Source organism: Diabrotica undecimpunctata, chromosome 8, assembly GCF_040954645.1.
Source record: "Diabrotica undecimpunctata isolate CICGRU chromosome 8, icDiaUnde3, whole genome shotgun sequence".
In the NCBI taxonomy this organism is placed as follows: Eukaryota; Metazoa; Arthropoda; class Insecta; order Coleoptera; family Chrysomelidae; genus Diabrotica; species Diabrotica undecimpunctata.
Genome location: NC_092810.1, coordinates 135,079,345 through 135,096,065, shown reverse-complemented (window position 1 = coordinate 135,096,065; position 16,721 = coordinate 135,079,345). Strand labels below are relative to the sequence as shown.

The 16,721-nt window shown below is 36.0% G+C and overlaps 1 protein-coding gene across 1 annotated transcript in view; it reads right to left on the bottom strand.

Moving 5' to 3' along the window:
* The window catches only part of rdgB (retinal degeneration B), a 148,854-nt gene that overhangs the window by 93,579 nt on the left and 38,554 nt on the right, over nt 1-16,721 (bottom strand). The window contains 2 exon segments of the mRNA XM_072541108.1: nt 3,494-3,626; nt 10,590-10,733. Of these exon segments, the coding sequence (XP_072397209.1) occupies nt 3,494-3,626; nt 10,590-10,667 (211 nt within the window). The 5' untranslated portion in view covers nt 10,668-10,733.

Sequence of the window (16,721 nt, the reverse complement as noted above, 5' to 3'; positions counted from 1 at the left end):
CCTGTATTATAACACTTTCTTTTCTATCGGAATGTGCAATTTAGCGAAATATGAGTTTGACCTTGCCTGCTGTGCTATTCTTTGCATTGAGGTAGGTCAAGATGTAATCCACACACTCTTATAATGATATATATACATATATATATATATATATATATATATATATATATATATATATATATATATATATATATATATATATATATATATATATATATTGTTATCAAAATAAATGAAATTATTTGCTACGTAATTATTTTAATTTTTCGAAATAAAATATTTAATTGTAATTAAAAGCAAGCTATATGTATGAACGTTTCTTTTTTCAAATTGTCATACAAAATTACTGTTTAGTTAATTATAGTTGTGAATGACGTTTATTTTTGTTTTATCAATTCTCTGTATTATTTAAATGGTATGCGTTCTAAAGTACATTATTATACGATTGATAGAGTGGAGATTGTTGTTCTAAATTGTTAAATTGTAATAAAAAAAAACTTGTTATGTAAATTGTAAAAGTTGGAAGATTTTGTAATTATTCAAAAACTTACGGTTTTTTGTGTTCTTAGACGTTGAGGATCCCTCGCTTCTGGTGGGTTCTGCAATCGGTCCTGTCCTTTGGCTGCTCTGCGGCTCTAGTATGGCTCTCGGCTTTGGTACTGCTCTCGGCTCTAATATGGCTCTCGGCTTTGGTACTGCTCTCGGCTCTAGTATGGCTCTCGGCTTTGGTACTGCTCTCGGCTCTAGTATGGCTCTCGGCTTTGGTACTGCTCTCGGCTCTAGTCTGGCTCTCGGCTTTGGTACTGCTCTCGGCTCTGGTACCGCTCTCGGCTCTAGTATGGCTCTCGGCTTTGGTACCGCTCTCGGCTCTAGTATGGCTCTCGGCTTTGGTACTGCTCTCGGCTCTGGTACCGCTCTCGGCTCTAGTATGGCTCTCGGCTTTGGTACTGCTCTCGGCTCTGGTACTGCTCTCGGCTCTAGTATGGCTCTTGGCTTTGGTACTGCTCTCGTTCTCCCGGGTCTAGTGGTCTCTCTCTGCTACTGAGGGTGTTGCTGGCGTGGACTGTATAGGCTCTCTCAAACTTCCTTGAAGTATTCTGTTTCTCGATAGGACCATGAACAAATTCCCTTCGTTGGCTCAGTGAAGATGTTCGTTCTGTTGTAATGGAAACACCAAATAATAGTAGCAGAGTTTATTGTTGAGACGTACACTATGGGTGTAGACCCGGGATTACTTTGAGTAGAGACTGATGAAGTTGATCGTTGAAGACTATATGTTCGTTGAGTGAATATTGATTGAATGCTTCTCTAGTCAAGAGATATTAGTTTTATATAAATTCTATTTGGGTCAATATTTTTCGCGTACCTAGCGTGATATGTGTATTTAATTTATGTAAATTGTTTAACTTTGTCAGTACTTTTGACTGATGTCCAAATTATTATTTATAATTGACCAAATGTGTATGTAACCTAATTAACTACGTGTGTGTATTTAATAACAAATAGATTCATTCGGTCTACTGGGTGATAAAATTATACTGTCCAATTTCGGATATGAATTCTGAAGATTTGATATTGGACAACATGAGAGTACCGCTCAGGAAAATCATAGCTTGTAATTTGTCTTTAAAACGATAACCACACCTGATCATCACAGTAATATTCGCTGATTAGTATATGTATTTGTAGAGTAGGGAGGGCGAGTTAAGTTCCATAGCCTTAGGTAACATTGTGCATCCTCTCAGGGAGCTATCGTCCTTAGCTCATTGTCCATCCTGCCATTTCTAGGAAGGTGGACAAGTCACCAGGAGACATCTCCTTTATGTGGGCAGGTGTGGGCCAAGACTGGTCGAACGCGTACTCTCGTATTAACGATAACTCTGGGCATTCACATAGGACATGCTCTACAGTTTCGTCTTCTCGTTCACACTTCTTACATAGAATTGTGTCTACTAGCCCCAGTGTGTGGAGGTGTTTGCTTAGTTGACAATGATCAGTTAAGAAACCAACTGTAAAGCGTAGGTTTTTCTGGTCATTCCCAAGTACTTCTTTGATGCTGACTTTTCAAGGTTACTTAGTGTTACCCTGACAAGTCTACATCCTTGCCCTTCTTGTCATGTTTTTACGGTTTGCGTATGGGAGTGACATTTGACAATTTCCGCGATTGTTGTAGTTAACCAACCAAAAAGATCCCCAGGTCCTAAGAGTTTTAGGCCTGCCGCCTTCCTAGCCAATTGGTCACCAATTTGATTGCCTTTATTCCTGTCTTGTCCTTTAACCCACCTCAGGATGATGGTATTACCATCCGAAGCTTGAGTTAGTGACTCGTGACACTCCATTACTAACCCTGATGTAACACGTGCTCTATTCAAGGTTAGTAGCGCTTGTCTGCTATATGCGCAGATTATTTTAGTTTTCCCGGCTATACCTGTTTGGGTTATCTCTTTTGCGGCTATGGGGATACCAGCCAGTTCTGTCTGAACTACGCAGGCATTTTTACCCATACCCCACTTTATTCTTAGGTTCAGTGATCTGGAATATATCCCACATCCTGAGCCTTCTTCCATTTTGGAGCCATCGGTGTACATGCAATAGGCAATAGGATTTTGTATGGTTTGTTAAAGACAAACTTTGGTTTAAATGAGTCGCAGCCTGCCTGTAGCACGGGTAGCGCATCCAGCTCTCCCCGCCATAAACGAGTTCTCAATTGTCTCATTCCTACATTAAGGTTTGCACCAGCTGAGCGCAATCGCATCATTGTCATCAGCGCCACCTCTTTGACATATATGTCTAGAGGCGTAATGCCAATGATCAACTACGTTGCAGCAGTTGGTATTGTTTTCATGGCACCTGTTATATTTATGCAAATCATCCGTTGAATATGGTTTAGTTTGTTAATAGCTGTTGCCTGTAGCACTTTTGGTACCCAAGCAATAGCTCAGTAAAGTAAGTTACCATTGGCCTAATGACAGCAGTGTAGACCCAGACGATCACCCTGGGCGAAAGGCCCCAGGTGCGTTCGACTTTTCGCTGGTTAGTAATTAAATTGTAAATCAGAAACAATGACCAGAAAAAATTCATAATACTATCCCGACATGATAAGTATTTGGTCTTACATTTAGTTTACTATCAATATTCACATCAAACTCTAAATATACGAATGTATTCTCGTTACGTTATTGACTTACTTATAGTAGTATTTTCTTTTTATTGATTTTTTAATATTGACCAATACATGGCAAAACATTACTACAGCAACGTATGCAGAAGACACGGAATACTTGTAACCCACTAAATACTAATACTCAACCACCATTATTTCAGACTAATTCTGACTTATTCTGAATATTTGGTTAAAAACAATGACAAATTAAAGCCTTCGTCTGTTGCTTAAGTTTTTCTGTTCACAAAAGATCAATTTTATTCACTTGTTGCACAGACCCTTATCCTATTTTTTTCATTTATTTAATTAGTATGAACATAATCAACTTACCTGGTAAATGGCTTCCCACATGATAAATTTTTTTCGTGTATTGTCCTTGTCCGCCAGGCCCATGTGTGTAAGGTTCGTTTATCAAAATTTCTACACCACTACCAGCTCCACTACTCTCTTCTCGACTTTTTTTCTGAAATAAATCGTAATTATGATAAGCATAATAAACACGCAAGGATATTATCAACCACTTAAATTAATAAAAAGATTTTTTTACTTAATAGGTGTGGACACTTTATTTGATTTATTAGCAATTTAATACAATTTAATATATGTTGTGGTATATACAGAGTCTTACACATTAACCTCTCCTATTTCGCATAATCCCTTGGTTCATTCTCTATTATATATCTGGGTTATCTTCAGATTCAACATTTTTAACTATATTCGCTGTTTTTCTTCTTTACCTGTGTTCAATTTTACACATGCGAATTATAATTTTCACTGTATCATTCCTATAATGACCACCGTCAATTTCAAACCATTACCTAAGCCAACCCTTAGTAATACCTCCTACTCCTGACTCCAACCCAAGGCTCGAGAAACACAGACATTTTTTGGACAATAAAAAATAAAATGGCCCTCTTATATATCGATTCCAGCAGAAGGAATACGCTCTCTCCTCCTCTCTTAGTGAACGACTACTCACAAATAAACTGTACCGTGTATACAGTGAAAAACTACTGCGAATCCGTTATTGACAAACACCTCTAATTCGGTAAAGACAAATAAACTAAGTAAGAGAAACCACCAGGTATAAAACCTGTTTATGTAACGACTACCGCTACACGTGAGTGTATATAACCGTTTATAAGCTTTTTTTTCAGTTATTGTTTGTATAACATTTAATTATCTCTCCTAATTATTTTGAATTTAATTATCTTGAAAAATTACACGGCAAAAGATCAGTAGGAAGACGCCAGAACTCGTGGCTGAAAGACCTAAGGAGATGGTTCGACCGCTCATCCGTAGAAATCTTTCGCGCAGCAATTTCCAAAATCACGAGATACACCGAAAAATGGAAGATAAAAATCAACGCCCAAAAGACGCAGTTCATAGTCTTCAGCCAGAGTTCGAGACCACCACGAAACCAAATCAGAGTAGGAGGCAACAGGATCCAGGAAGAAGATACAGTCAAGTACCTAGGAGTCCACCTCGACAGAAAACTCAACTTCCGGGTGCATACACAAAAAACTAAGGTAAAAGCTAATGCAGCTAAAAGACTAATTCTCCCTTTCATTTTTAGGACCAGTCCGCTGTCCAAGGCCAAGAAGATTCAGTTGTACCAGGCCTATGTTAGATAAACATTACTACAGCAATATGCTGTACCAGTGTGGAGTTCCATAGCAGAGACACACTGGAGAAGATAAGAAGCCACGGAAACATCATGCTACCGGATCATCGACGGAACATCATGGGAGAACAGAATCACGAATGCAACCATCAGAGAAAGGCTCCAGTATACACCACTGAGTGAGGTGGCCGAGAAAAGGACCAGGTATTTCTTCCACCAGGCCACAAGAAGACTCCATAAGACCAGGGGCATCCTCGAGAATAACAGGATCCAGAGGATGCATAGATCTACCCATAGACTGATCGACCATCTGATCTGGGTCTAGCCGGATGGTTGCCGGAAAACAGCCAAGCAGGGAAGTAGGTACGGTGCCTTAAATTAGTACCTACAGAAGAAGACCAGGATAAATCCACACAAAGAAGTCCAGGATGCCGAGAAGTCAAATAATCAAGAAGCTGGCGGTGCAAGAGCGGGACGCCGAAGAAAGAAGACTATAATGAATGAGATACTTAATGACATGTTAAATTTTATTAGGCAATAAACGTTTTTATTTTTTTATTTTTATTTTTATTTTTATTATTATTCCAAAACTACAATTACCATTTGGATCGCCAACCTTCGAAAGGATATGGCGCCATCAGAAGAATTATTTTGAACCAACCTTGTTAATACAGTCCTAAAACTCCTAAAAAGCAATATGTGCCAATTCAAATAAATGACAATCAGATCCCTGTTGCAGATACTGCGAATTACCTGGGTATGCATCGTGTAGCGAGACTTTATTGGAAGGTCCATATAAAGAAAAAACGAGAGAAACTTGAACTGAAATACAAAAAAGTGTACTGGTTGCTAGGAAGAAACTCAAAGCTCTAGATAATAAACTTGATCTATAAAATACTCAGACCGGTATTATGGTCCTACGGTGTACAGCTCTAGGGCTGTGCCAACAAGAACACTAATTTAAAGATACAACGCTTTCAGAACAAAATGTTAAGGAGCAGTGTCGATGCCTCTTGGTACTTTCAAAACAGCTATATTAACCGAGACTTAAAGATGGAGACTGTTGAAAAGATAATAAGGAATTGTGCCAACAATCATGAGCAAAGATTGCATCAACATGTGAATATAGAGGCTCTTCAACTCCTGGATAATACAGAGTTAGTAAGACGACTGTAGAGGGTGAAACCATTCGAGTTAGTTAAGTGATTAGGATTATCATATCAGTTGGCCCAACGTTAGATTGATCAAAAAATTAAATTTTAGAGAACAAAAATAAAAGCGCAGCGTAAATTTTAGAAGTTTTAATGCATCGAACAACATTTTTGAATTTCCTAATTATAGAAAATATTTTATAACGTAATGAAAACTATTGATTAAACAGAATAATAATAAATTGAAAAAAACGCATAGAATATGTAATAATAACAAATAAAAATATGAAAGTTTACCACTGAGTTACATCCCCTTTATTTTTAATGACATCCACAATAATAATTATTCTTCGAGGCATAGTATAAGCATGCGTCTTAATGCCCTTCGATCTGCTTCGGTTATGTTACTTTTTCGTAGATTTCTAGGTTTTGTGACCACCGAACCTGAAGTTTTGTATCTTCTGACTATATTTCTTACACTATAGCGTGGCAATTGCAACATATTCGCGATTTCCGAATTGGATTTTCCAGAATTAAAAAAACTAATATTGATTGAAGAAATTTTCTCATCGATAACTTTATCTCGACCCAGTCTACAATCCACAAACGGCGAAAAGCTTTACAATACTACAAAATACATTTGACATTAATTGACAATATTATGGTTTTGATGTCATTTTTCCATAGCTACGTTGCCAATTTAACGTAATTATGTAAAAATCAACGTTTGTTGACATAAGTGAATGCATAGCCTGGATTTAGTGAAAATGTTAAAAATAAATAAAAAAAACCATAAGGGTAATATGTTTTTAATAAATATTAATAAAAATGCCATATTAATTAATGTGGGAACTTATAAAAACATGCAGAGTATGATTTGTTTATGGTAATCGATTTAAACTGCAAATTACATAGGTGGGCCAACTGATATGGGAAGGGGTTCGTAGTTCAAAAGCAGAGTATAGTGCGGCTTAGTCTACACGAGTGTTTGTGTAAATAATTACTGTAAGTAAGAAAGACCCTGTAGAACCATTATTCAATGTAACTATAGCTGTAAGTATTTATTAGTATTAATTTAGGATGGAACAGAACTGCTCATTGATCTTTCTGATCAGTTTGGATTGTAAAAGACACCTCTTAAAGGGTGTTTTATAAATAAATAAAAAAATATATAAAAAGTTGTCATGGTAAAATTAGTTTCGGTTCAAACAGCTCAGGTAATTGTTTTGTAATTAAATCTGGATGATAGTAATTGTCAGAGTTATTTACAATTTCGATATCCGAAATGTACAAAATACCAAAATAAAATTTCTGGAGATGGTTAAATGAGATATAAAAAATAAGATTACTGGCCGAAGTTCCTCGCCTATTTTACAACACATTTTCGGATTTGCTCTCGATAACCCAAGAGACAATAAGTAAAATTGAAAAGCAGTTTTATGATCTTGGATATGTAAGACAGATAGTAAAACGACCTTCCAGTGCACTAAATAATAATATCAAGTTTGATGTCATGCTTCAGATTGAGGAAAATCCACCCTTCGAGTCGTAAAGCAGGGTTAGATATTAGTTATGCATCGATTCTTCGAATATTGAAAGAAAATAAAATATATCACTACAAAATAATATTAATTAAGAAGCTCATGCAGATCGAAATGGGGTGCTACCGCCGCATGCTCAGAATTTCCTATATCCATCATGTTACAAACAACACCGTTATCCAACGTATAAATAAAGATCTGGAAATTATGCGTATTGTGAAAATCAGAAAGATGACATCATTAGGGCATGCGCAATGAGCAGTATCAACTAATTTAACTAATTTTGCAAGGCAAGATAGAAGGAAAAAGATCTCAAGGGCGCAGAAGGACATCGTGGTTAAAGAACATGAGACAGTGGGCAGTAATAACTACCATATATCTATTTAGAGCAGCTGTCAACAAAGTTGTATGGACCAACGTGAATGCCAACATCCATAAAGGATAGGCACCAAAAGAAGAAGACGAAGATCGAAATAATTTTGATCGAAGAACTTATCTGTGGGAACACATAATAGAACTGTTAAACGACAATGTGATTAAATTAGAGCTGTTTTATCTTCGCATGAGTGCACTTTTACACTTCACAGACATACTAGCCGTCAAAATAGTCGCTAGTAGTCTACAGATAATGTCCACTTAATGAGAGAAGAACATACGCAACACTTTGACAATATTAATGTTTAAGTAGTAAGTGAAATCATTCCTGTTCCGAAGCATAATCCTGTTTCTATGAGCTGTATGGTTTTAAAGTTTATTAGTAGGGTGCTAATCTGGCTGTAGACCCCCTCCTCCTTTATCCGGACTTGGGACCGGCGACAGTTCTGTCGAGCTACTCGAACCACCCAACAAAACTGCAGGCGCAGTGTCAAAACAGACACATTATCACTGAGATGAAGTCAAGAATTTATAAAGACAGTGTAAGATCAATAATGACATATGCCTCAGAAACAAAACCCGCCACACTCATAACACAAGAGCTACTGGAAACGGCAGAGATGAGAGTACTGAGAAGAATTACAGGAAATGCGCAGAATTACAGGAAATGGACACAAAATAGAAAAAAAAGAGTTGAGTAACCACATAAGCAGAATGGAGGAGACCCGTGTCACCAAAATAGAAATAGATAAATCACCAATCGGAAGAAGTATCGGACGACCGCGCAAAAGATGGAGTGACGACCTTCCATAGAGGTATTAATCCGTCAATGAACAAGCAGAATTGCTTATAAAGAGGAAGAAGAAGAAGGAGTAGTGAGTGGGGGAGGCCAGGTCATCGTTGCCTTTTTCATTGACGACAATTTGAATGGAAATAACTATTTAGTAATGTTCCAAAATAATGTCGTAACAACATTGTCAAATTTATATCCTGATCCAGCAAATCCAGAACTTCTAGATATTTCTAAGATATCTAAGATATATCTTCTGCAAAATAGGGTTCCACAATATTATGTTATCGATGTATATAGTTAATATTACCAAAGGTGGATAGGGTGATATATGGACCGATGACTCTTGGTAGAGTATAGGTCGCTGCAAAGATTAGTATGTCCTGCTTTGTCCACTATCCTTTTCCACTCTCTCCGGTCCTGAATATTTTCTCTCCAGTTTGTAATTTCCATCTTAGATATATATCCTCTAGTAGTTGGTCTTTTCATCTTATTTGTGGTTTTTCTTCTGGTCTGTTTATTACTGGTTTCCAGTTTGTTATTTTCTGAATTAGTGCATCTTCTTCTTTTCTTTGTATGTGTCCAAACCATCTCAGTCTTTGTGCTTAAATAAATTTTACTATGTCTTCCCCTTCGGTTATATTTCTTGTTTCATGGTTCATTAGTCTTCTACATTCTCCTTTTTCTGTCTTTATTGGGTCGTGTATTCTTGTTACAATTTTTCTTTCAATTAGTGTTCGTTTTTCTTCATCGTTTTTCGAAAGACACATTACTTCCGCTCCGTATCAGCGGTCTAATTGCTGCTCTATATATTTTGTCTTTGTGTTTTGCTCAAAATTTTGTTTTTACGTAGTCTGAGAATATTTCCAATACACCCCGTTTCCCGCTCTAATTCGTTCGCTAATTTCTGCACTTCTTCCATTTTCGCCGTCCCCTAACAGCCAAAGTATTTAAAGTAATTGACCCTCTGGAATTTATGTTCACCTATTATTATTTCTGTTGGTCTGTTTAAATAGTCTCTTGTACTTATGTACAAAGTATTTTGTTTTATTCTGATTAATTATAAGTCCTCTTTGCTTCTCTTATCAACGTTAGGACAGTTTCTTCTAGTTTTTTTTTATTAAATAAAATGTATAAATAAAATTAAAATAAAATAAATAAAATAAATTAAAGTAAAATAATATAAGATAAAATTAAATAAAATTCAAATTATTCAAATTAGATAAAATAAAATAATTTATAAAAAAATTAAATTAAATTAAAAACAAAAGTTATATTTAAAAATCCTTTATAAAAGGTATATAACTAAAAAGAGCCTTTCGGGCTACGCCACAGAACGTTTTCAGACTAACAAGTCCATTATCAGTCCATTTACCAGGTATAAATGAGCCAAGCCACTAAATATGGGGGTAAAAACACTTAAAGTGGTATAGCATTTTTTATTTATTACATCTTGGTTAATAAGTTGGTATAATGTTTAAGTTTTTAACAGATACCCTGCATGGCAAAGTAAGATTCCCAATTTGGGGGTTGCTGACCCTGAAACGATGTCTCTGTATGGACTTTAGATGGAAAGTGATGAAATGACTTTTGTACAATTTTAAGGGTTTTTACGCACTTAATTAGTGGCTTGACTTATGTACACCGAGTAAATGCACTGATGATGGATTTGTTAGTCCGAATAAATTGTGTGATGTAGCCCGAACGGGTCTTTTTAATTATATACCTTTCTATTTAAAAAAAGAACGGCTAGTTCTATTTTTATGTATTATTATATGCATTGTTTATTATTATATGCATTGGTTATTATATATGTATAAAAATAATAAATTTACTTCATTTGACTGTTGCACTCTGTATACGTAAAACTCCATTTATCAAAAGATATAAGGGTTGTTCCTCAAAATTAATATTTCTAAGTATTAAAAATAATACATCGACTTACTGCTATCATATAAAGCTGTGCTATTCGGTATTCTTCTACTGTGAGAGGTAGAGGAATGCGGTATTCTTTGATGAGCATGGCTGACGAGGACGATATTTAATTTTAAGTCACTAGACAGTTGATCCAAATCCTCCTCATCTCTTCCTGGAAACAAAAAAGAAAAATATATTAAAAACATGTGCTTTAAATATATAATGGCGCAATTTATTGAAACAGTAATAATGCTTAACCTATGATTTATATATAGGATGTATATTAAGGACTCTATTGTTACCAGTTGTAATTTATGGTATCCTATTATTGTCTGTAGTTGGTTGGTTGTTACTCTAGTATTTCTTATCAATTTGTTAATTACTATTATGAACTGTCTTCTTGTTCTAAATACCGCTTGTTCTCCAAATTCCATACCTACTTCTTGTCTTAATTTCTTCTTTATTATTCTCGTATATATTTTAAAGCATACCGATTACAGACATATTGCTCTACAGTTGTCGCAGTTTACATGTTTTTTTTTTATATTGACACGATGATGTTGTTCTGCCAGTCTTTAGGGATTTTTTGTTTTTCCCACGCACCTTTATATATATTTGCCACAACCAGTTTCACTGCCTTGCCCATTTTTATGTTTGTTAATCTTTCTATTACTTCTTCTCTATTTATTTGCTCCAGCTCTACGTTTTCTTCGTCTTCATTTATTACATTGTCTTCCTTGATTACTTCGGTATTAAATTTTTTTTCATAATATTCTTTCCACACCCTAGCTATTTGTTCTGGGTATATTTTGATTTGCTTTGATGTATCTCTTACTGCGTTTATTTCCTTTAGTTTTCCTCCCTTCGTGTGTCGTGTTGTCGTCCAAAAGTTTCTATTATTTGTTACATATCCTTCTTGTAGTTCTCCTCGAAATTTTTTCCATGATTTTGCTTTTGCTTGTGTGACTGTCTTTTTTTTACCAGTCGTCTCCGCCTATAACACTTTTCTTTATCTTCTTGTAATCCCGTTTCGATGTATTTTTTCCATGTCATTCTCTTCTTTTTTATATTTGCCTTACTTATTTAGTCCAACATCTTGTTCTTTTCAATTGTTTATTACATTTTTTGATTTCACACCCTTCAGTTGCTGTTTTCTTTAACACTTCACTGTAAGTATTCCATCTTTCTTCCATTGTCCATGTTTCTTTTTGGTTCCCAAATATTCTTCACAAATTGTTTAATATTGCAACACCACTGCACAGCCGTTTCTATTGTCTACACTATAAAATATTTCCTGAAATTGATCGCCACTGCAATTGAAATAAACTGTACATGTGGATAAAATACAGAAAATTATAGATCCAGTACAGGAAAAATTAAAAATTTTCTAGTCGTATTGATGAATTCTGAAGAAAAAATTATGTCACCCTCAATTTACGATAAATAAGCTGCATGAAAATATTTAGAACACATGGATGTGGTCATTGACTTACATGTTCTTTTAAAAATCTAATCTAAATTCTCAGCTAATAGGATTATGTTACCAACTAGTAAGATTTCTAGGTTAATCCAATTTACAATAAACTATGTTTTGACGAAAAGCTTTCAATTTTATATCAAAACAACATTCTAAAAAGCATTTACGGTCACGCAATTCTTTACGTCAATAACATAAACTCTATATACTTGTTGTTTTGTTGTTTTATTCATTGTTGGGCTAGATATTTACACCCTCAAGCGTATTTAATAAGGTCATTTATTTCTGGCTTAATAGCTAGGCTGTAGCCCAAGAATAAGACATCAGTTATTAACCTGTATAACTATTATGAAGAAAAAGTCAAGCTTAATTTTGTGGCACTATAGTATGTAAAATAAAATAGTAAATATCTTTTATCATCGCTTTTTCTCCGTATTTTTAGCGTCTTAACATCCTCCTCATCTCTCTTTTATCCTTCTTAAGGATGTAGTGTCGTCATATAATTTATTTGACTATTTCTGTCCAATTATTTCTCTCCTGTGCATATTGTTTTGCTTCGGAGAATGAGTCTTTATTCTCATCTTTATTTGGTCCGACCATCGTACTGGAGATCTTCCTCTGGATCTTTTACCCGCTACGTTACCTTTAACTATCATTCGCTCCATGCCTTCTCTTCTTCTAGTTATATGTCCAAAATATCTCAGTATATTTTGGTTAATAGTTGTGATGAGTCTAGTTTTTATGTTAAGTTCTGCTAGAATTATTGAGTTATTTGTGCGATGGGCGGTCCATGGTATGCGCAACATTCTACGGTTGACCCAGATTTCAAATGCCATTATACGCTTTGAATGGGCTATTTTTATTGTCCAAGTTTCTGAAGCATAGGTGGGGATAGGAAATATCAATGCTCGAACATGGCGTAATTTTGTGTTTATGGTGATGTCAGTGTTCTTCCAAATTTTTCTGGCAACAACCAATCTGGCAACATTTTCGCATCCTCCACTGTTAGTAATAACGGAGCCTAAGTAATTAAATTGCCTGACCACTTCGTAACCTGTCATGTTTCTTATCTCTGCTTGGTGGTTTCTGATTCTATCGATGATCATCACTTTGGTTTTCTGCATATTTGCCTTGTCATTGCTCAAAAACTTGACGCATAATATGTCCACTATATATATTGAATAGAATAGGGGATATTATGCATTCCTGTCGAACTACAGATTTTAATTTGAAGTTTTTCGAAACCACATTATTAACTCTTACATTAGCAGTATTATTTACATATAGTTTTTGTAATAAATAGAATAGATTTTCTAGAGTACCCATTTCTCTAAGTATATGCCACATTTTATCCCATTTTACGGTATCGAAGACCTTGGAATAGTCAACAAAGCATAAATATGTTTCTATGTTAAACAGTCGAGATTTTTCGATAATTTGACGAATATTAAGAATATGTTCTCTTGTTCCTCTACCTGGGATGAATCCGCATTGTTCTTGGGGAATTTGTGGTGAGAGAATTGATTTTCGTTTTCATTAATGATGGTTAGAAGTACTTTGCTCGCGTGTGATATCAATGCTACTGTACGGTAATTATTGCAATCTGTCGGTGAACCTTTTTTATATATGGAAATAAACGTGAGTTTATCCGAGTCATTTGGCCACTTTGCGGTATTCCAGATCTCATTGCAAATTCTTAATTAGTCTTAACATATTCAATAGTTATTGAACCCTGCTCTGATAGTCTATTTCGCACCATACTACTCACCTATTAGCGGACTCAATTTCACCCGTGATTTCCAACTCCAAGACTTAAATTACAGTTATAGCAAAATATACGAGGATGGTTTTAAAAAATTTTAGCCTCATATAGAAGCAAACAAAATTTCAGAGTCAAAGTATTTTATTATCCAACATACGCTCCTCTTGATTGGATACAGTTATGAATCTTTCAAGATATCAGGCATACACAGCTTCTATAGCCTACCTCTGGAAAAACACTTGCGAACTGTTAGACTTTTTTCAGTTCAGGAACGACATGATAGTCTGAAAGAGCCAGATCTAGCAAATAAGCGAGGCGTTCGAGTAATTAGAACTCTAATCACGAATTGTTTCCATAGCAACATGGTTTATGTATAGGAACCCTGTCCTGCAAAAACAAAATACTTTTTAACAGCTTTCCACGTCTTCTCTCATTGTTCTACCCTTATCCAGAAAATTAACCAAGAAATACCCCTTCGCAATCCCAAATAAAACTAAAGCATGAACTTTTCCAGCAGATTTTTGAACATTTCGTACATCTTGAAGAACCAGAGTGTCTCCCTTTCATCGATTGCGGCTTTGTTTCTGGGTCATAGTAATTACCCAAGTATTATCCATAGTGACAACACGGCTTAAGAAGTTTGAATATTTTCAAACCGAGCATCAACTGAATGCAATGCTCTCTCTCTCTCTCTCTCTCTCTCTCTCTCTCTCTCTCTCTCTCTCTCTCTCTCTCTCTCTCTCTCTTCAGTCCTAACCCCCCTGTGGGGGTGTAGTGGTCATCGTGAAGTCGTGTATTGTCCGTCTCCAAAAATCTCTGTCTCTGGTAAATTCTTGTTACTCATGCACAGATCTTTTGCATTTTTCTGTAATTTGGTCGATCCATCTTGGGGATCTTCCTCTCGGTCTTCTATCTTTCGTTGGATAATAAATCTTTCCATATTTTCAGTGTCTCCTCTCATAAGATGTCCAAAGTATTTTAATTATTGGAGATGGAGTTTACCGACCTTGAACTCATTTAAAATTGTTCTGTGGTTGGTCCACGAATTCGTAACATTCTTCTCCAATAGAAAATTTCAGTGGCGTCTATCTTTGTTCTTTCCGTTTGAGATTACAAAGTCAAACCGATCAATCTTGGTTATGCGTGGATGATAGTTATGTAATCTATCCACTATTACGATCTTTATCTTTGACATGTTTAACTGCAGACCAAATATTTGACTTCTGTTTTCAATCAGTCGTATGAGATCAATTAACTCTTCTTGACTATGTGCAAGAAGGGCTGTGTCATCTGCAAAACGTAGGTTTTTTATTTTTCGGTCATTTATTGAAATGCCCGTTTCCCCTCCTTCAAGCGCTCTTCTCATAATATGCTCCCCATAATATATTAAATAACTGTTGAGATGGTTTATGGAAGCTGCCTTTTTTATGTATTGTCGTTTTTGTAGAATGTATCTAGTCGTCAGTCCATTCCTTGGAATGCCTTATGTTGCTATGAAGCAATTTTATTCCTGTTTCTTCTGTGGCTTTGAGCATTTCTGCTGTTATTATACCTGGACTTGGTGTTTTGTTATACTTGAGTTTACTAATCGCCAGTCTTATTTTATTCTCGAAGAAGAACCTAATAGTTTTTCCTCTCCAGTTCTTCAAGGGTTTGGTGAACAAACTCCTGGCGTTGATCATCTTTATATAGATTCCGACTCCATATCTCTACTATATTTGCTCTATTGGTTCTCGGGGTTCCTGTGTGGTTTTCAATGGCCCAAGTTCTGGCTTTAAAGTATCTTGTTATATAGCGTATTTTTCTAATTCGATCTCTGAGCTGATTGTTTTGATCGTGGCACACAAGTTCTTTACATATATTGTGACAGTATTGTTGTTTATCAGCCTCGCATCTTCGTTTTGTCTTTGTTGAGGTTTCTTAATCTAGCTTTTTCCCTTTCACTGTGTACACCACTTTGACAAAGATTTCTTCTATTGTCAATTATTTTTAGGGTTTCATCTGTTATGTGGTACGGTTAGATCATCGTACATATTGCCTGGAGTTCCAGGATGGTTTCCAACCGCCACTCTTAAGGATGAACGAAGGTTTTTTAATTCCATCCTCTAGTTACTCGGGGAATGATGTATCCTCGACTAACACTTAGCGAGAGATTCACCGGGGGCTTGTTGTTGTCAACAAGGTGCTACCGGCAGTTTAGAATAGTTTAACAGTTCGAATTTCTTACACTTGAATTTGTCTTACATGAAATATTTGCCAGTATTCTACGCACAGTAGACACCTCGAATATCAATGGAGATTCCGGCTCCTCAAGCCTCGGCGTGTAACCGAGTTTACACTCCTCGAGGTACAGGACTGCCGGCAGTGTCGACTCTTCGACTAGATCTGGATTGCGGAATGATTGTAAGTCCCTACGGGTCTTTTATTTATTATCGCAATCACGCTCGATAGCGAAGGGCTCACTCTGTACCGCCTCTTCTCGTGAAAAAAGTCTAAGTCCAGTAGGGACCTTTATGTATTTCCAACGAATGGTTTGACGAAGTGCTGCTTCAGCTCGTCCACCAATTGAGGAGTAATTCTAATACCGCTCGGGATTCTATTTACTCCTAACCGTCGGTGGTCTATCGGAACACTGTGGCAGTTCCACACAATCTGAAATAGTTTTAAGTCGATCTGACTTTTGTCTATTTCGAAGGTCAATATCTCCCAGACCAGTGAGTGTTCTCTTCGAGCTGTTTGATGCCTTTTGTGGGATAATTACAAGTCCATTTTCTACACTTTTTATTGTTTGATAATATCGAAGTCGTGAGACCTCGTGTTTATCTAAACACTTAAGGAGCTGTAGAACCTTCTTCGTGGCGAAGTCTTCGTAGTTCGATGAGGTTTCGTGTAGGTGAGAAATAAAACGCAGAGGTTTTTTG